This window comes from Nycticebus coucang, chromosome 12 (genome assembly GCF_027406575.1).
Source record: "Nycticebus coucang isolate mNycCou1 chromosome 12, mNycCou1.pri, whole genome shotgun sequence".
Lineage (NCBI taxonomy): Eukaryota > Metazoa > Chordata > Mammalia > Primates > Lorisidae > Nycticebus > Nycticebus coucang.
In genome coordinates, this window is record NC_069791.1 from 47,973,281 (window position 1) to 47,995,475 (window position 22,195).

Genomic DNA, 22,195 nt, shown 5'->3' on the forward strand with positions numbered 1-22,195 from the left:
GATAATACAGATGAAACCCTTAGCGCCAGGATCAGCACACAGCAGTATTTAATAAATGATGGTGGTGATGATGATGGAGAAGGAGGAAGAAGGAATAGTTGAAGAAGACAGTGCCTTGTGACTAGTAAATCTCTATACGGTGGTAAACTAGTACTGGATATTGTAGGAGCGATGATCACTAACACAGCAGACAAACATGTTTCATTATTATACATCCACTTCATAAAGTTCCAAAAATGTAAGGGTCCCAGAGTTTTCCATAAACACAAGTCACAGATGCTCATCTGAGCGCCCACCCTAACATGGGTGATGCCTTCCTTCCCTGATCAGGCCTCTCGCCCTCATGCTGACAGTTTCAGATCATTTAGACAAACACCAGACCGGACTGTATATTCTCACTATCTAAGAAGAAAGGGTTCTCAAGCAAACTGACGGAGCAAATAAAACGTGTGGAAATATTTCCACACTGAAGGAACATTGCCAGCACATGATAGCTCTGGTTTCCGCCCTGTGGATAACATGGAACCCAAGTCATTTTTGCCTATTTGCTGAAGCTTATCCTGAGACGCCCCGGAAAGCAACACTTCATTAGCCCGCTTCCTGTGTGTTCCGAAAATCAATAAAAATGTGTTTTTTAATAGTCTATACTTCCAACTTTTCATGAACTTAATCTAGTCTTTCTCTCTCCAAATACTGGGTTCAGCAGAGAACAGTCGTTAAGCTGGGCCCCATTCAGCATGGGGACCCTGACTAAATTCACAACTTGTTCTACTCAACACATACACACAGAGAGCTGTTCCTTACACACATCTAAACAACAAATACAGGGTGGACTCTCCCTGAAAACAAGCTCCAGGGCTTTTTCTAAAGTAAGATTCACAGAGAAAAAAAATGTCATTTATATATTGTACAGAGGTGTTCAACCTGTAGCCCATGGAACACATGCAGATTATTTCAGAACTGTTTTGCTTATCTGTAGTGTTGCATATCGCAAAAAGTACAGCACCGATCTTTTTTTTTTTTTTTTGCTTATCAGCTTTCATTGGTGTTTGTGTGTTTCACATGTGGCCTAAGACACCTCTTCTTCCAAAGTGTGGCAGAAAAGAAAAAAAGTTGGACATCTCTGCATCCTAGGGGACTTTATTTGACACTGATTCAGCTGGGAAACCTACATCAAAGGGCAAGATTTTATAAAATTAGTAATAAAACGAAAATGTTCTTCACGTTATTCCTAGCAACCCCTTCTCCACACCGCCTTGGCCCTGGCCCTTCCTTGGTACACACAAATGCAGCCCCACTCAGATACAGAATATGCCTTAGTTCTATTCACTTCTGGAACTCACATTTGGGATATTTGTTTCCCTTAACTTACCTACCCCAAGGAGAACTAACTATAAGACCAGCTGCCACATTTTTAGCTTTCACTGTTTGGAACAGGGAGCTTATTACATGTAAATGAAGAGACAAAGAAGTTTGCCTGACCCTCAGTAACAGCCTATGGGCCAGTGGAGGATTCCTCAGAAGAGGGCCTAAAAGCAGGTCCTAGCGCCTTCAGCCCAAAGTAAAACTACCAGGTCCTGGTGCACAGTAAAAAAAAACACTGCTGCAAACAGTGGTGCAAAACAAGCCTGTCAGGCCTTCTTCCCTCATCCCCATCTCCTACCACTTCCTCTGCTCACACCTGATGAGACCCTCACAGCTCATTTCCCCCACTACACATCATCTTCCTTGACACATATCCTCATGCCCCTCAGACAGCTGGCTTGTGATTAAAATGGACCAAGCTAGGAAGTGCCAGAGAGAGTGAAGACTATAGTATCGAATTTCCTTGGCCTGTGATAGGGTCTCACCATGAATGCAGGGAATGCAGTGTGGTGGCCTAAGATCCAGTAAGCCCGTATCGGTCCAAACCTGGCTCAGTCACCAATGGGCTAAAGCAAACAGCTTAGCAATCTGGACCCCCTCTCTATAAAAACTAGGGGTTGGCCCAGGCGATCTCTACAGTTTCTTAACTCTGAATATCTCAAAGTTCCCTGCTCTGATTCTGTTGTCAGAGAAACTGGGGGAAACATAGAGAAACCTCCTAATCTGAACCTTTTAAAGTGATTCCTCAAGCCCCTTTGTTGTATCTTTTACTCAATTCCTTCTCTTATTTTGATACAGAAATAGTTTTTGAGAATTTTATCAAAATAGCAAAACATTAGTGTTCTATCAAAACTATTAAGAATTTTTGGTCGAACACTCCTGGAGTGCTCTAGTCCTCGAAAAGGCACTGATGGGCCCCCATTAAATGCTTCCTATAAGTCAGCAGATGAATGTGTTAAGTCCCCCTGAGGTCACACATAGCCAGAGGGAGGAAAGGGCACTGGCCTCCTCCCACCCCTCACTTCAAATCAGCAAACATGACTGAGAAGCATTTCTATGCCCACTGCCAAGCTAGGTACTAGATATCAAGATAAGTATCACTCAACCCAAGGAGCTCAGAGTCCAGGAAAGAAATCAAGAGAGTCTCCCAGTTAGTAGTTAAAAAAAAAAAAAAAGAAAGAAAAAGAAAAAAACAGATTTTCTTCTGCTGTGATAGCTAAGGATAAAGAGGGCAGAGAAGGAGGGGACTAGAAACATTATACAACTAGTTTTTGTATTCTGGATGGCCCTGGCCCACTAACGCACTGTGCCAAGCCTAAAGAAGGACTGTGTCTGCCGGGCCATCACCACTCTCTGCTGCAACTTGGCTGAACTTAAAACTGAACAGGTGACTTGAAGGGGTGAAGGCTGATGATGGAAAAAGACAGCCTCTTCCTTCTTCCTGTGACCAGCTCAGTCAGCCATGCAAACCTCTGAAAAAGAAAAAAATTTTTTTGACTTTTTAGGGGGTAGTGATCTTGTCTCTACATTTAAATCGCCCCCAAAGAGCCAGGAATTGAAGCATTTATAAACTCTGATGACCCAAGTACCACAGCGTTTGAGGGGGGAGCCCAGCTCAGAGAAACAGTGGGACTCTGTGACAGTTTGGATGACCTTGAGCTAGTCAACCTTTCCTCTAATTGTAAAAATCTTATGTCCGATATTAACTTGCCTAAGTAATGGGAACACACATGCAGCATAAAAGAAATATAAAAGCCCTTATTGGGCACTGCCTGTCAACCACCACCACAAAAGCAATCTCTACGAAGGTGTCACTGATTCACCAATTCAGACACTTTCACCTTGGCAACTCCACCCAAATCCAACACTACTCTTTCTCTAGCAGAACAGACACTGCTCAGAAGTAAACAAAATACTTCCCTCTGTGGCCGCCTGTGGTCAGACTCCTCTGTGCTCCACCTCACCAGCTGCTGAGGGGTTGCCTGCCTGCGGACCAGCTGCTTGGAAGGAATGAGAGAGCAAGTGAGGAAGGTTTCAGGAGTAGAGAGGAGGAGTGGGAGAAATCTTTCCATGTACAGAGAGACGTCCATGTCACACTAGTTCCATGTATCAGATTCATCAGCTCATCCTTCAAAGCCTCTGACATTCATTTTCTACTCCACAGAAAAGCAATATTGTTTACTGAACTCTAAAAGCAAGCAACTTGCTTGTGGGTTACCAACAAACATTTTTTATAATGCAGTCACTGTACCACATCCCAGGGACTAAATGAAACGCAGCACTTCACCAGAACATTTTCAGATGACCTAAAATAATCCCAGTCCTTGCTCTCTAGTGCTTATTATTGGAACACTGTGAATTAAACAAACTCCATGGAAAGATACTCTTTGCATGTATGTACTTAAACACAAGCACAGTCTAGGCATACAAGTTCCATAAAGACCGATATAAAATAAAAATGATATGGTCATTACTGGTAAAGAACATTAAATCTATTTTAATTACAAAGAAGAACATAGTAATGAGAAGAGGCACCCTGAAAGAACTGAGAGTATAAGCATTAAAGAAAAAAATTGACATGCAAGTTACAGATACAATTTTTATGTCACATTTAAGAATGTGTTTTCTTTGGTACTGGTTTTGTATGTGTGAGGAAAAGGACTCTTGTACTCTTCTCCCACTAAAGCACAATGAAAAAAGCCACTCAGTAGCGCTCTGCCTCAAGCACATAGCCATAAGCACCATCAGAAGCGTGAGATGCAATATAGAAGTACCAAGAAAAGTCACAGAAAGCATTGCTTTGTAGTTTTCACTTTAAAGTTAACTGCCATACCACAGCCATAGATTTTCCTGATGATACATTTATCGTCATCAAGCTAAATACCATTTGCTGATTTAATACCCCATTATTTAGTTAACTCTGTTTGTGTTACCAAGTGTCAAATAAATTATCATCCATATCCAGGGTATCTATACAACCGGATTTTCCTGAACTGGATGTAGAAACTAATTTATAAGGCAAAAGAACTTGGTTTTGAAGTATCAAAGTACCCTAAATTCTTTAGTGTGGCATCCTCTTCCACGCCCACAGATAAGTGTGCAACCCCCAGATATGTACAAACACAGAAGGCTAAAAGTTCCACCCAGCATTTTTGTGAGGCAAAAACAAAGAAACCCACCCTACCCTGTGAATTCACATTAGCCTTACCTTAGACCCATGAAAATCTTTCCTGATAAGAAACACTAGAATCTGCCTCTAATTAGGAAAACCAAGTAAACAAGTTTATGATAAAATGTTGTCTTTCCCTTCAACAGATGCTAATTTAAAAGCAGTGTTAAACCAAGAAAAGTTTTTCTAGCGCCCCACAGATGAAGAAAACAGGTTATTTGCCCCCTGTTTCTGTAGTGTCCTTTGAACGAACGCATGTTAAATAGGCCAAGCCAAAAACAAACTTCAGCAATGTCAGACTCTCGCAGGAGCAGAAGGTTTTCCACCTGAGTACTGATGGAAAAGTGAAATGAATAAAGTACACAATAAATGCAGCATTGGGAAAAATAACTGGGGGATATGGATAAATCATCCTGCCCCCAATGGTGGCAAACTTTACAACAACTTTTTACAAGCAACAAACGGCAGCACCACAAGTCTTTATAACTATACAGATAAGCATACACACAGCTACTTGGAAACCAAGCACTGTGTTTGCAAACATCCACCATCCTGCATATACAATACTGCAAAACATGGCCAGAAAGCTGGGAGATTTCTGCTGTTTGATATCCTCCCTGCACTGTCAAACACAGAAGGTCATTTTGCCTGGTCGCTTCTTTCTTTCTCTCCCTGTAGCACACGAGTTTTCTACTTTGGGATTGCTCAACTTTCATACGCAGGCGTAAAATAACTATTCAGCAACTTTATTCACCTTGGTTTAAAAAAAAAAAATTCATTGTGCAATGCCCAGGAAAAGCTGACACCAGGACCGTCTCTCCGACAGCGCTTGCAATTACAATGGGGGGTGGGGGGGAGGGAAGGATCCTGTCTGATCAGATCCAGAGTCTTTAAAAAAAGAAACTATTCCATCCGTAATGGGGGTTGAAGAACTTTTTTTCTAAGAAGACCACCCCTCGGGAACAAAAGTTACATCTCAGTCACATGTTGGTACGTGTAGAATAAGGAGCAGGGATTTTTTAAAGCGCACTAATTACGGGGGTGTTTTACGGTTCTGGAGACATTCCGGGTTCTTCCTGGCCAATTGTGATCAGCATTTCATTGTCAAAAAGAAAGGAGGTGGGGGCCAAGGAGCCCGCAAGGGCTCGGCGGGGGGAGTAGCAAGGTTACGCCAAAGGGTACAGCCGCCGCCGCCGCCGCCGCCGCCGCGAGCTGCATCTGGTTCCCTCGCGCCCCAAATAATTTACTGCGAGCAGAGCAACTGCAACAGCCCACTCTGAGGAGCCCGGCACGACTGCCCCGGCGGTGCGTGCAGCTCAAGGTTTTCGACCAACCGAGAGGGAGGGGAGAAGATTTTTACCTTAATGCTACACTGAGCAGGAGTCTCAGACATGTCTCACAGCGAGAGAGATCAGGAAGTTCTCAGGTTTTTTTCCACTTTCCTTTCCTTTCCCCAACCCAGAAATGCTCCACGGCCAGCCGGACGCGGTCATTTAAGAAGTTTCTTCCAGCATCTCCCCCGGCAGCCGCCCCAGGGGTCTGCGAGCGCGCGGAGCGGGCGGGGCGGCCGCGGAGTTTGGTGCGCCGGGCGGCGGGGGCGTGGGAGCCGGGCCGAGCGCGGCGGCGGGGTCTGCAGGTCGCGGCGCGGCGACCCGGGGCGCAGCCCGGCCGGCCTCCCGGTCTCTCCTCCCACCCGCGGCCGGCGCCCCCGCCCCCGCCCTCCCGCCGCTCTCTCGAATGTTTTCCTTCCTGGAAGAGAGAAACTGAAAGGCAGAACTGAGAAAGCTCTTTGCTCATTGATCTTGAGAGTTTCAGTGCAGAAACTGACGTGAATTCCCAGCACTGAGCTCTGCCTCTTAAAGGAGCCACCAGGAAATAAAAGCTCGGGTTACAGCCTGGCATCGGGGAAATAAAAGCCGGGCGGGGGGAGGGGCAGCCACGGGGGCGCGGGCGGAGGACACCGGGGGAGCGGGGTGCGTGAGGCCGCAACTGCAGAGGAGGCGCGTGGCGCAGCCCTCCACCCCCATGTTAGTCTCGGGCGCGGGCGCCGGCCCTGCGCGCCAAGACCCCAGCCGGCCCAGGTGAACGGCGGACGGCTTCTGGAAGACACCTTGGAAACACGTTACATCCTGACCCGAGACGCCACAAAACAGATTTTATTCAACTCCTCCCACCTCCCCTAGCTTGGTCTCTTAGATACATGCATATGCACACGGCTTCTAACATGTTTCCCGGAGCGCAGATGCAAGGAAAATAATTATGTACGCAGGGCCATTCCGGTAAGAACGCGGAACCCGGAGGAGGAAATAAAACAATAGCCTTTGTTCTGCTTCTCGACCGCTGCCTCTTTAAGAGAATCCACCAGGAAATGGGAGATCGGGTTACAGACTGCACACCGGGAAACGTGGGGAGAGCGAGCGCCAGAGCGCGACGACGGAGACAAAGCCGGGCGGCCGCGCTGCAGACGCGGAAGGCCGGTGGGGCGGGGGGTTGCTGGGCGCCCCGGAAAGACCCGCGGGTTTGGGGCTGCGGCTGCAGCAGGCGCTTCCCCAGCGAGCACGCGCTCTGGGGAAGGGGAGGCTACAGGGCAGTTATCAGAGGCAGCTGAGTTCCTTTTCCTGACTACCCCCCTCCCGTTTCGAAATCCACTGCCCATTTAAAGAAATAGCGGCCGCTACCAACCGAAATAGGTGACTCGACTACAAAGTTGACAGGACGTGTTCCTGCAGATAATCTCCCTCCCCAGGACCGCTCCTCTCAAACAGTTGTTGGCCAATTGCACGACTCGGGTTCTGCAGGGAGGAATATTCGGTTGGGAAAGCAGTTGGGGGAAGTTAAAAGCCAGCAGGGCAGAGGGTTCTAGCCTTGATGTTAAATGGTCTGATCACTCTGTTTATTATTTACAGACTCTTAAATTGCTCTGGAATGTCCACTACAGAAGACTTAGAACATTATGTTTAAATTCTAGACCCTGCTAATATATACATAGGGGTTTAATGTGTGGATGTGAAATATAAAATGGAAATATACAAATTCCCTATAAATATATATACGTATCTATACGTTCTCTGCACCGGACCAGAACATATTTCCCAGTTCTTACCCACCTTGTGTATTTTACCTCCCCACTTTTCTTCACCTCTCCGCATGATAAAATGTGTTCAGACTTGTACATACAATACTTTGTTCACACATTGATCAGAACTCTCTGAATCAGAATTTATTAAAGAAGATGGGGCAGGAAAGAGTCCTGTTGCTGGGAAGGTGGGAATGGGTTTGTGAGCCTGCAGAAATCTCAGGAGTTTTTGCCACCTAGTGGCCCTACCCTCCCTGTCAGCGCTCAGTCTTTGTGCACACCAACTCCTCTGCTTTTACCCACCGATCCTCCCCCTCAACAATTATCTGTGCACCTTGCCCCTCTTAACTGATGTTGCAGATATTGGTTCTGATGTCTCATTGCTGGGTTGAATCCTCTACATCACCTACTGGTATGATATCTGATAATTCAATCAGGATTGCTGCAACCTGGGGAAAAATAGCTCCTGTAAGATTCTCAGATTAAATGAGAAAGCATATACAAATACTTCCTTAGCAGGGAGCTAGATATTATATGTATTTAAAGTTAGGGACAATTATTCTTTAACCCCAGGGTGGAATTAACTCTCAATTTTCATTCCAAACTCCCCCTTACCTTCTCCAAGTGATTCATAGACATGTAGTTTAAGGTAGAATGTTTGTGCTTTCAAAGTACACAGTACTCACATGTGAAGGGCTATCACTTTCTAAAGTTTATCTCAGGCTTCTTTGTGTTCTGTAGCAAAAGCTACATTTAAATCAGGGGTTGACAATCTCTGTCAAGGCCTGGATAATAGATATTTTAGTCTTTATGGGTCAAGAGGCAAAATTGAGGACATTAGGAAGATGTTTAATACTTACATAACAAGAAAACATATGTCCACAATTTTGTTATCAACAAAATGAAAAGTATAATGATAATAATTTTAATACAGATCTGATAATAAGAGGAATGGAAATCTTTTCAGGGGATTGCCCTCTGAAAGGAAGTGCAAAAAGTGCTATCATCAAAATTGCAAATGTTCATCTGTGAATGCTAATTTTTTATGAGATAGTATGTACTTCATTTTTGAAAATGTCTTTCCACCCAGACAGGTACTGCCAAATATTGTTATCAATCCATGAGTGTGTGATTTTACTTGAGTGTACATGCTTAGATGGCATTTCTAAAATTCTATTAGAACTCTGTAAATTCTTTTGATATTTCTCCTTTAGCATGCCATTACATTGCAGTTTAATCACTTACAGTTGAAGGTTAGGTGGAAGCTCTTCACTTCCACAGGTAAGTGGATTTTATATATGGAAATTTCCTTTGCACTTACATTGAAATCCAAAAAACACCATTGGAACTGTAGTTGGAATTCAGAAAAATATAACTGCTGCAACTTTGTGTTGGAATGTAGATCTTGCTTCTTGTTTTAACTTCTGACAGCATGGGAGTTGTGTAAAACAGCTTGACATTATTTATGATTCAAACAATGTTAGTTGTGTCAAAATGATTTTACTGCAGTCTAAGTTTTGCATATAAGCTCTATTTTGACTTGTAATTTTAGGTTGAATTTATGAAAAAACATTATCAAATCTGTAGTAAAAGCTCATTTCCAAATCCATTCAGCATTCAGTAATGGTGGTTGAGGGAAGTTCTTTTTATTCACTCATTTCACTCTATTCCTTGTGTCTTAACTTCTTTTGGGTAAATTGGACATTTTTTATATTCAACCTAAATTCCTAGATTGTCTTTCTAGCTTTTCTTCTTTATGTTAATTATAGGACTTGCTCTTTAAGTTATAATTTGCATATTTAATTATCACAGTCTACCTTGAAATAATATTATATTTTCTGAATCTATAAAAATTTACAACAACATAATTCTATTTATCCATCTCCCATCCTCTGTGATGTTGTTGTCTTACGTTTTACTTCTACATGTTATAAAATTCACTACACATAAAATTTGTAAATACATACATATAATGAATGTATTAAAATATGTGTTTCTTTTTTATTTTGCCTAGATATGTATCCTTTCTGGTGTTTTTTAATTCCTTTTTGCAGATCTGGTTTTCCATCTGGTATCACTTCTCTTCTTCAAGAACTTCTCTCAGCGTTTCTTGTAGTGCTATCTTTTGGAGATGAAATCTCTCAGCTTTTGTATGTCTGAGAATGTCTTTATTTCATGTTCATCTTTGAAGAGTATTTTTACTTCATATAAAATTCAAGGTTGGTAGATTTTTATTTCCTGTCAGCACTTTAAACATGTCCTTCCTCATCTGTCTCCATTATTTTGATAAAAAGTCACTTGTGGGCGGTGCCTGTGGCTCAGCGGGTAGGGCACCAGCCCCATATGTTGAGGGTGGTGGGTTCATAACCCAGCCCCGGCCAAACTGCAACAAAAAAATAGCCGGGCTTTGTGGCGGGCGCCTGTAGTCCCTGCTACTTGGGAGGCTGAGTCAAGAGAATCCCCTAAGCCCAAGGATTTGGAGGTTGCTGTGAGCTGTGTGACGCCACGGCACTCTACCAAGGGTGATAAGATGAGACTCTGTCTCTACAAAAAAAAAAAAAAAGTCACTTGTACTTATTTTGGTGCCCCTGTAGGCAGTGTAATTCTCCCCCTCTGGCTACTTTTAAGATGTGCTCTTTAAAATCGGTTTGAGGTGCTTAGGTGTGGTTTTCTTTTCTTTCTTTCTTTCTTTTTTTTTTTTTTTTTTTTTTTGCAATTTTTGGCTGGGGCTGGGTTTGAACCCACCACCTCTGGTATATGGGGCCAGTGCCCTACTCCTTGAGCCACTGGCACTACCCCATGTGTGGTTTTCTTTTCATTCATACTATTTGATATCAGCTGCAGTTCTTGGACCTATAGGTTGATATCTTTCATTAGTTTTAGAAAATTCTTATTATCTCTAAACATTTTTATGCTCAGTCTATTTGTCCTTTTCTTTTATTACTCCCAATACAAGTGTTAGACCATCTGATGTTGTTCCATAGATCTCAAATACTGTTTTATCTTTTTTCTCTTTGTGTTTCAATTTGAATGCTTTCTATTTATGTCTTTTCAAGTTTCTGGGGTTTTTTTTTTTTTTTTCAATTTACTGTTAAGCTCAACTTATTAATTCTTTACTTCTGATAATATATTTTTTATTATTACCAGTTCTATTCAGTTTTTTAATACTTTCCTGAACTTGCCCATCTCTTTGCACATGGTTTCTACCTTTTCCTTTAAATCCTTTAGTATTTTTGTCATATTCTGATGATTCTAAAACTTTTGCTATTTTCTTGGTTAACTTCTATTGATGGTTCACCTTCTTGGGTCACTTTTTGTTTTTTGCTTGTGTGTATTTTTGTATGTGTGTGTCTTGATAGTTTTTGACTGTGTATTAGACATTGTGTACAAGTATAGTACACAATGAATTAAATGAAATTTCCTCCAAAAATGTTAACACATCTGCTTCCATTAGGCCACTAGGGTTGGGACTGATCAATATAATCTGTAGTTGAGCTGGGTTTGTTCTTTGTTATAGCTTTAGTTTGATTTGATTTACCACCTGCTTTAAATATGTTAGGACTTTTCCTATTTAATTGCTCTAATTATCTTAGAGCAATTATTCACAGCTTTTCTGCCCTGATTGTTGTCTGTCTTAGCATCAAGTCTTATGGTAGGATCTCTCCTCAATCTTGCTCCCTTACTCACAGTCTTTGTTAACTAAAGGCATGGAGTGTTGAGGGTTTTCACTCAGCTCTCCTGCCCCTCTACAATTCTTATTAGCCGAAAGTCCGATGTATCTCTGAGACATTTTCTCAGCAGTTCTTCACTGCCCTTGTTTTTGTGGTCCTACCCTAGTAATTAGTGAACATCAGTGAGAAAATATTGTGAGTTGATATGGCATTGCTATGTACTTATGGCTTCCCCTGATTCTAACCTGGTGCATCAGCCCATGTATTGCCATTAAATTTTGTTAATAACTAGACCAGTTTCTTCTTACCATCACATATGTTACACTTCTCCTCCCTCCACTTCAGTCAGGGATGAGAATCATTGTGGGTCTTTACTATCATGTGAAGGGCTATCACTTTCTGAAGTTTATCTCAGGCTTCTTTGTGTTGTTATCTCTGATCTTTTTAAAAACTATAAATATGTAGCCTATCTGGTTTGTTTGGGGTCTAACGAGTGAATTATGGTCTCTTATGACTTTCTGCATACAACTGGAAGAGCAACCTGCATGTCAAATCTTTGTTCTTCAAAACCATGATGAGAAGGAGCAAAGGGTGGGGAGTTTGGGGAAGTGGATATATTTAATTTAAAAACATATAGCCATTATTATAATGTTATACTTTAAAAATGGAAGTAATATTTTTAACAATACAAACTACAATAACAAATACTATCCTTGTATCTATGCCAAACCAGGCATGCTTTTTTTTTTTTTTTTTTGGCTGGGGCTGGGTTTGAACCCACCACCTCTGGCATATGGAGCTGGCGCCCTGCTCTGTTGAGCCACAGACTTAAGAAGGATCTGTTATAGCTGGTGGAAAGAGAAAGAATAAATGCTTAAGACATGGATTCAGTGACCTAACCTATGCATTCCCTTTATTATAAAGTCAGGATACAGTCAAAGAAGTGAAATCATGTATATGTGTATGTTTTACTTCTCTAATTTCATGCTGACTGATAGAGTGAAAGAAATATTCATATATGGTAGAACTTCTGTAAGATGAGCACCCAAGGGACGGTAACAAACTGGTCAACGAACAGAGGTGGTCAACTTAAAAAATTAAGTCTACTGTATTGATACATATATGTGGTGCCTATGAAAGTTAGCTAGTTTAAGGAGGTGGTCAATGTAAAGAGGGGTCAACTATAGAGGTTCTACTGTATATAGGTCAGCCATTTTTAAAGAGAAGATGGATGTAAAGTAGGTGAAATCAAGAACAAGCTAGAGTTCAAAAGCATGAACTGGACCATGAAGATAGACTGAAACCCATGTCAGTTCTCATTGCCTCCGACTTTGACAGTGTGGGTGTTCTACAGAAGTTGGTGATTTTTGTCATGGAACTAAACACACACACACACACACACACACCCCTGACCCTTCTTTGCTGAAGAAGGATCCTGGCAGCCTCAGTCACTGCCTCATACCCATGAGAAAGGCCAACAGATAAATGACAATGTGCATGAGCTACAGAATGTCTGTTATTTCATATCTACCTTACCAATCACTTGACTCTTTCTGTGGCTCACCATAACTGGAAACATACAGGGAAGGGAATTCTGGGAATATAGTTTAACCTGGCCAAGTTGTCACAGAATAAAGTCACTACACATACAAATTAGCTTTCTATCAGCCAATTCTTTGGCAGTTATAGTTTTAGAATTTTTCAGGGCTTTTGTCACATATTTTTTCATCTAAATACGCCTTCTTTCTGTGGCTTCCCCATCTTTCTTACTAATGCCACTATATTAGTAAACTCCAAATTAATGAACCTCAAAATAACTTTTGACATACTGCTGTTTTCTTGTGCCATGTATATTGCCTGTTGCCACATCATTTTGTTTAATTCACAGATTCTCCTCTGTGCTTCCAGTGGTCTTTCTAAAAGCAGCAACTGTCCAGTTTGGTTTATTCCCATTTCCCTTTGTCCACTGCCATACTTCCGTAGTTCATCTGTCATCACTACTGAATCTTTCATCTCTGCTAAAACCATGTATTAGTTAGCATTCTCTAGAGAAACAGAATCAATAGGAGATAGATATGTAAGAAGAGATTTATTAGGGGAATTGGCTCATGCAATTACAGAGAACAAGAAGTCCCAAGATATTCAGCCATCCTGGTCCCAAGATGAGAACCAGGAAAGCTGGTGGTATAATTCAGTGTCTAAAAACCTAAGAACTAGGAGCTCCAGGGTCTGAGGTCAGAAGAAGATGGATGTCCTAGCCCAAGAAGAGAGAGAAAGAATTCACCCTTCCTCTACTTTTTGTTCTATTTAGGCTTTCAATGGATTGGGTGGTGCCAACCTATCAACGTTGGTGAGGACAGATATTCTTTACTCACTCTACAGATTTGAATGCTAATCTCTTCCAGAAACACCCTCACAGACACACTTAGAAATGGTATTTTACCAGCTACCTGGGCGTACCTTAGACCAGTCAAGGTGACATATAAAATTAACTATCAATCCTCCCATTTCTATTTTTAGTCTTTGTCTCGTGTTATTCAAAATGATCCACACATGCAAACTATGAAACTATTTATTTTTCTATCAAGTAGTACCTGAAAACCACCTCTTTCATAAACTCATCTCACACTACTATGAACAGGTATCTAAAAGTTAAGGAGTAGGAATTCTGGCGTGGATTTATCATGTAATAACTGGTCAGTTGCCCCTTAATTATGACCTGGGAGAATTTCTCTGCCTCAAGGCTTTAAGAAGTACATTGTTGGGGCGGCGCCTGTGGTTCAGTGGGTAGGGCGTTGGCCCCATATACCGAGGGTGGTGGGTTCAAACCCGGCCCTGGCCAAACTACAACAAAAAATAGCCCGGGCATTGTGGCGGGCGCCTGTAGTCCCAGCAACTTGGGAGACTGAGGCAAGAGAATCACCTTAGCCCAGGAGTTGGAGGTTGCTGTGAGCTGTGTGATGCCATGGCACTCTACCGAGGGCAATAAAGTAAGACTCTGTCTCTACAAAAAAAAAAAGAAAAAAAGAAAGAAATACATTGTTGAGTCAAACACCGGCATCCTTGTGGAGTTCTGAGGTAGCCTTTCTGGGGATGGTGGGATAATGGCATGGCAGGCACCAACTGATATCACTTACCTATCTTAACTACCAGGAGCAAGAAAACATGGTTGTATTAATGTACAGCAGAGCTGAAGTGGTGATTGAAATGGTTTTATCTTTGATGTTGGCTAACTTGTTTTGATATCCCTAGGATAAAAATAAATGGACAGACTGCTAAAGTCTTATTTGATTTGTATACACAAAAAAGATCTGGTTCTGGAGTGGAGAAATCTGACTTAAATGTTAGAACAGACAGTCCTGTATCCTCAACTTATCTCCAGACTTGATCCATTCTGTAGACATAAAGGCTCTTGACATTAAGGGCAGGCAGTTCCACTTAAGGAAGAATGCTGCTACTGCCCAAAATGGATATCATAAATCTTTCTACCCTTTTCCAAAGGGGCTTGTGGCCACTTACCAGTGTGATTGTACATTGCAGGAAGAAAAATAAATGGAATTTGGGAGCATGACTGCAAGCTTGCTCCTAGAAATTCATAATATCATTGTAGTGCACCAGAGTAGGACCTTAAGAAGTCAGGGAATAAGTGGAATTTTGGCTTGGGCTCAGCTGATAGTGGGCCTGGTGGACCTGTACCAACCCCATGATTATTTTCCTGATTCTAAAATGCAGACTTAGAATTGTAGAATTCCCAAGTTAATTCCTCAGATTATGGAGTGGGGGGACTTTTATGATAGAAAAGGCCAGAAAGAAGTCCCTAGAACTGTTTGTATCTGCCAAAATGGCAAATCAAAAGCAATGTACAATTCTTGGAAGGATTGCAGAGAATAGTGTTGCCATAAAGGCCTTTAAATATGGATGATATTAATCCATTCCTGGGTGGATGGGCATTCAGGTTGTTTCAAGTCTTGGCAATTGTAAAGTAAGCTGCAATAAACAATTTAGTGGTGTATGTACACCATGAAATATACTATGCAGCCATAAAAAATGGTGGAGACTTTACATCAATTCCTGGATGGAACTGAAATACATTCTTTTTAGTAAAGTATCACAAGAATGGAAAAGCAAGTATCCAATGTACTCAATACTAATATGAAGCTAGTAGACAATCTAATACAAACTCACATAAGAGAAAAACTCAGTTCAATTCAAGTTGGGGGGAATGGAGGGAGGGGAGATAGGGGATCGGTGTGCTCCCACCTAATGGGCACAATGTAAGCGTATGTGGCACACCTGGGTTCAGGACACAACTACAAGAGGGACTCTACCTAACAAGTGCAAATATTGTAACTCACTTTTTTATACCCTCACATTAATCTGAAATCAAAAAATAAATAAATACGATATGGATGGTAAAGACTACAGAAAGCCGTCTGCCTTTAAATGGTAGGTTTAACAATATATGTTCACTAGCCTATTTCAGGCCTTTATCAACTCTTCAGCCTTCTATTGTCTGAAAAGACATTAATGGTCTCTCCGTTTTACAAGATATAGTTTTTGTCCATTACAGTGATGGTACTGTGTTGACTGGACCTGATGAGCAAGAAGCAGCCAAACCCAGAAGATGAGAAATAAATTGCACAAAAGTTCAGGAGCCTTTCACTTTAGTGACTGCCTCCTCTGAACTGGGAGATGGTGAAGAAATCTCTCAGAAGTTGGCAAAAAATTTGCTGCATGTGGCCCTTCCCATCTCAAACAAAGACACACAACTTCTAGTGAGCTACCTCACTAGAGGGGGGCCTACCGTAAGAGAAGGCTATTCAAACAGGTCCTAGCTTTGTGCCAGCTCCTCCATCCCTTGAGGCCTTTGATATGGAGAAGATCCGCTGACACACAAAATGTCTATAACAGATAGGGCATAGCAGGGGGCTTTGGGCAGGACTCTATTGGTGAGTTACAGCGCAGACCTTGAGGATTGAGGGCAAAGCTATGTAATCTTCTACAGATAGCCATTCTTCTCTCAGAGAATAGCTTCCGATTTGCTACTGGACCCTAGAAAAGACAAAATGCTTGACTTGCGACTACCCCAAATTGTCACTCAACTGATCACCTGAACCAGGTATTGTTTGCACAAAGCCAGAGGGTTGGGCATGTACAGTAACACCCCAGTGTAAGTAGAAGCAATGTATGCAAGATCGGGTTTAAGCAGATCCTGAAGGCGCAAGGAAGTTGCATCGGCAACTGACTCCATTCCTTATGGCTCTTATTCCTATTAATAGGCCATCTCTCTCTCAATCCACGCTCCGGTCTCATGGGGAGTTCTCTGCATCCACTTTAGGAAGGAAAAGTTCAGGCCGGGTACAGATGGCTTTGTAGGGTTTGTAGCACCACCTGACAGTGGACAACTGCAGCAGTGAAGGCCCTCAGAAGTAACCCTACGGGACAGAACTCAAAAGGAGATCTTTCCAGGGGGCAGAACTGGATATGGATTGGGCTCTTCTGCCTCTATTGCTTCTGGCAGAACCACTGTGGGTTTACAAAATGCCTTATTCAGCCTTAGGGTTTTCCACACCACATTGCTTCTAACCAGGAAACTACTTTTATGCCAAATGAAGTGATGGAATTCAGTGGGCTTATATTCTTCATCAGTTTTAGGTAGTTAGTTGGTCTGGTAAGATAGTGAAATGGTAGTTTGGAGATTCAGTTCTGGCACCAGAGAGGTGACAACATTTTGCAGGGCTGGAGTGATTATTTCCAGGACGTAATCTATACAGAGTAGGCAACCCCCATGTGGTGCTTTTTTTTTTTTTTTTATCCAGGTCAAAGAATTAAGGGAAGGAAATAGGATTGGCTTCTTTTATTACTAACGCTGAAGGTCTACTAACAAAAATTGGTTTTTGCATCCTCTCAGCTTTGTGCTCTGTTGTTGTAGAAATCTTAGTTCCTACAGGAAGAGTGCTTCTATGGAGAACACATTAGTTCCATCAGACTGGAAGCTGAGACTGCAACCTGGCCGCTTTTGAGTCTCTTGTGTCACTGAAGCTATAGGCATAAAAATTGCCTTACTAGGCTGGGCGCAGTGGCTCACACCTGAATTCCTAGCACTCTGGGTGACCAAGGTGGGAGGATCACTTGCAGCCAGGAGTTTAAGAGCAGCCTGAGCAAGAATGAGACCCCATCCCTACTAAAAAAAATAGAAAAACTAGCTGGGCATCATAGTGGGCTGGGAGTCCCAGCTACTCAGGAGGATCACTTGAACCCAAGAGATTGAGGTTGCTGTGAGCTAGGCTGGTGCCATAGAACTCTACAACCGAATGAGACACTGTCAAAAAAACAAGTTTTTTTTTTTGTTTGTTTGTTTTGTTTTTGCCTTACTAGACTAGCTAGTGTGATTGATCCTGATTCTTAAGGGGAAACTGGATTACTAGTACATTATGGCAGCAGATAGGAGTATGTCTGGAATTGGACGGGTCCTCTGGGTATACCTCTTCATACTCCCATGGGCAAAAAACGAATAGAAAATTGTGATAACTCAATATAGCAGAACTGCAAATGGTAAAGATCTTTCAAGAATGAAGGCTTGGGTTCTCCTCCAGGAACACCAAGTTCCTTGCTGAATGCAAAGAGTACTGAGTAGGCAGGAGGAAAAGGAAAGTATGCATACCAGCTATGGCCATGTGTACAATTGCAGAAATGAGGATGGTAGTAGTTACAAGTCCTATTTTCTTTTAAAGGAAAAAGCTGAGAAGCAGCCCTCACAAGTACAATTTTTTTGATATGAATGTATTCAAATATATTTGTACACACATGAACACTTTCCGCCTCTCATCCTTCTACTCTCTTACATAAAGTATTAACTTTATCTGGGAGCAGTAGCTCATGACTTTAGCCCCAGAACTTTGGGAGGCCAAGGTAGGAGGATCATTTGAGGCCAAGAGTTTTAGACCAGCCTTGGCAAACTAGCAGGACCTTCATTTCAATCAATCAATCAATCAATCAATCAATAAGCTGGGCATGGTGGCACATGCCGGTAGTCCCTGCTTCTCAGAACGCTAAAGTGGGAGGACCACTTGAACCCAGGAGTTTGAGGTTACAGTGAGCTATAATCACACCACTGCTCTCTAGCCTCAGTTACAGAGTAAATAATACTCTGTCTCTAAAAAAAGTAAAAACACAAAATAAATTTAACAAAAAGATATTGACTTTGTGCCTTAGAATTTTAATTACAGGATGTCAAAGAGAACATGAGAGTGAACTAAAATATAAATGGACATCATCCAAAGATACATCTTGTTTGTGTATCCTTTGGGGGACAGGATCGGTGTCTTTTTTGGTAAATAAGATTTCATCATTAGTGGAAGCATAAATTTAAGAGAGGAGGTAGAGTTGTTAAAATTGAAAAAGGAGGGCGGCGCCTGTGGCTCAGTGAGTAGGGCGCCGGCCCCATATGCCGAGGGTGGCGGGTTCAAGCCCAGCCCCGGCCAAGCTGCAACAAAAAAATAGCCGGGCGTTGTGGCGGGCGCCTGTAGTCCCAGCTGCTCGGGAGGCTGAGGCAAGAGAATCGCGTAAGCCCAGGAGTTGGAGGTTGCTGTGAGCCGTGTGACGCCACGGCACTCTACCCGAGGGCGGTACAGTGAGACTCTGTCTCTACAAAAAAAAAAAATTGAAAAAGGAGGACTACACGGATGTGTTCTGCTATTATCCACAATTCTCTTCCCCTTATGATTTTGAATTAGAGCTGGCCAAAGAGGAAACTGCCTGAGATCTGTGAGGCAGAAGTAGAGGGGCTTTCAGAAGCTTCCTGAAAAGTCACTATATCTGACTTTTCAGTCAGATATAGTGATGGGTAGATGCAGAGGTCCAGCCTGGGTCTGAGATTGTCTTCACACTCCTTCAATTCCTGTTCAGCCACAGAATTTCCCACAGGTCTCTCCAAGGCCTCCCTTTTTGTGGTCTCATGTGGGCATTTGCATACGATAGGCCTCTTGAATTTCCTTGCGCAGTTCAACCTGTCCACCTGGGCTGGTGTGTCTACTTGATTGATTATTGACTGCTTAATGGTATGGTTCACATGAGAAAGGAATGACAAATGATTGATTTTTTTCTCTCTTCCTTTGCATAGTTCCCTGTCATCTTAACGAGGTGATCAACTAGCATTTCTCCCAAGTATCTAAACTCATGGATTTAAACATACTTGATTTGTTTCAATGCATTGGAATGAGTGTCCTCAGTAATGTTCAAATTGTCCATCCTTGGCCATCACTTACCTTCTAATAGATAACAGTTGTATTGTCATTGGGTATATCACATTCTTAAATTCCTGTTATTATGTCTCCTTTCACTCTTTTGAGTTTTCAAGAGTATGAGAATATTTACTTTTAATGACTTTATATTTAATTGCATTACAGTTCAGAGATTTCTGTTGTTTGATTCTGGTATTTTTGGAAATTTGCTGAAAAGCTTTATATCCATATAGAGGCTGACAAACTTTTTCTGTAAAGGACCAGATAGTAAATATTTTCAGCTTTGTAAGCCATGTTCTCTCTTCACCTTATCCATTTTTTTACTTTATGTAATTTGATATTATTTTATTTGGTGCATATAAGTTTAGAATTTTTATATTTTCTTGGTGAATTGATCTTATAAAAATTATTATGTATGTCTCTCTTTATACCTAATAATTTTTTAGTCTTAAAATCTATTATTTCTGATAAAAGTATAGCCCCATCAGCTTTCTTTCTCTCTTTCATTTTTTGATTTGTGGAGACAAGATCTCATTCTGTCACCCCGGTCAGAGTGCAGTATCATCATAGCTCACTGTAATCTCAAACTCCTAGGCTCAGGTGACCTCTGTGCCTCACCCTCCTGAGCAGCTGGGAATACAGGCATGCACCGGGATGCCAGGCTGCAGCTTTCTTTTAGTTATATTTTCCTGTTATATCCTTCCTTTGTCTTTTTATTTTCAAGCATTATGTGTGCTAACATTTTAATCTAATCTCTTCTGAACATCACGTAACTAGATTTTAAAGCTCCATTCTGACATTACTTGCTTTTTGAATATTGTGATCTGTGGGTTGTGATTTTAGTTTTATCTGGACTTGTTTCTATGTAGTACCATGTCATGTAAAAATGTCTATGTGTCCCACTTTTATTCTATGTTTCTCTTCTCTCTTTTTATGACAGAGACAGTAACAATCGGATAAATATATTCCTTGTCTTGCCCTATGAGAACACTTGCATGCTGGGGAAGCAATGTGAATAATCCCAGGCAATAGGAGTGATGGTGACGTGTGTCAATTCTGGTCCACAGCTGGGAAGGGTGAGTTTGACTTCTCCGTGAGTTCTTTGTCAACAACTTGCAGCATGCCAGATGGGAAAGGTTTCATCAATCGAGTCCTTCACTGACTATGTATACACTGCAGGCTGGTGGACCACCAGCCTGCAGTGTATACAGCGAGAGAGAGAAACACATTTTCTGTATGTCAGTAAGATATTGAAGTTAATTTATTATCACAGCATAAAGTCACCTATTGTGACTAAAATATTATCTTGAAATCTTTGGAATGATGGCATTTTTAATCTTTTCCCCCAGGTTTAAAATGTAATTTGTCTATTTCCATTTACTTTGTGATTAGTTGGGGGAAGGGTTAGATAAGAGATTTCCATTACTGCGTGTGAGCCCAATATGGTATTAAAATTACATTTAATTAAGGATCTAATTGTTTTTACTTGTGTTACTGAGTCCTTCAGAGTGTCTGATACAACACAGTACTGGAAGTGAAATCTTTTCCTCTTTTTCCTGCAAATACACAGATGCTTACCACGTCTCCTGTCATATACAACAGGTTCATAGTCCCTAACCCATAATGCTCTGGCTAGATGTGCTTCTGATTTAAGATACTTTGGATTTAGGAAGGTGGCATTTCACACTTTCCAAATCAAACGTTTAAATACTCCAGCAGCCAAACTTGTCAATATTCAGGAAAAAAATAGGATAAATTCAGATAACTAAATATCCTCCAGTGGTTCACATCAGGTTCTGCTACTGAATTAGTTATGAAAGAAAACTTGTCTTTCATGATTTTCTGGCATTATGGGTAAGGGATGCTTGACCAGTATTTTTAAAAATAAGCTACAAATCAATTCATCAACTTTCTGATTTTTAAGTTACGTTCTAGTCCTAAGGATGAATCCTGGTGACTTTGGTAGAAATTTGTGTGTTCCAATGCTCTTTAGTAGCAATCCATTTCTTACAGGTTTTTACGAGCAATATGGAGGTCATTTCTTCATGACCCCATTATGACATCATGTTTACTGATTACAAATTTAATTTTGAATATAAAATGTTACAGATATGTGTTATATCAACATATTTTCACAGCAGGTCAACTAGAATAGTAAAAAGACCTGGAAGCTATAGTGTAGGAGAGAGCATAGGGTTAAAAGGGCTAGGCACTCAGGACAGAGTAATTTGGACAAAATCCAAGATTCACCACTGACCATGAGCTCTGAAAACAATACTCACTAGACACAGCACAGCATACTGTCTCAGCCTCAAGTCGTATTTAGCAGTGGTAAGAAAAAGACAAGACAGAAGTGCAGTAAACAGAATGTGTTAAGAATTAAATCATGCAGTTAAAGAAAAACTTGTTTTTTGACCTTGACTATCTCTTTGAAGCTTGCCACGGTACTATGTTTTCTCATGCCTGAATTTCAATAAAAGCCTGTGAAGACTGTTGGGAGAGGCCATACCCTTGTCCTCTCTGTGTGGACGGCTTGGGTGTTGGCCTCCTGGGTCCCTCAATTCAATGCAAAATAGACTGAGCAGGTGTTATTATTTTGCGTCGAGTTGCACCAACAGTATAGAACATGAAGAATATTTGGAGAAACCAAGTATGTAGTAGAAAGTCATGG

At 41.5% G+C, this 22,195-nt stretch overlaps 1 protein-coding gene across 5 annotated transcripts in view; it reads right to left on the minus strand.

Moving 5' to 3' along the window:
- Positions 1 to 6,033, minus strand: part of ETV6 (ETS variant transcription factor 6) — a 247,878-nt gene extending 241,845 nt beyond the window's left edge. For 2 of the 5 annotated variants that reach the window (XM_053555453.1, XM_053555449.1), the window contains exon 1: positions 5,895 to 6,033. In XM_053555453.1, coding sequence (XP_053411428.1) covers positions 5,895 to 5,927 — 33 coding nt within the window. In that variant the 5' untranslated portion in view covers positions 5,928 to 6,033. Of the gene's footprint in view, positions 1 to 1,850; positions 2,201 to 5,894 lie in introns of those variants that run through there. The other 3 variants (XM_053555454.1, XM_053555451.1, XM_053555452.1) reach the window with 3 other exon arrangements.
- Positions 6,034 to 22,195: the final 16,162 nt, after the last annotated feature.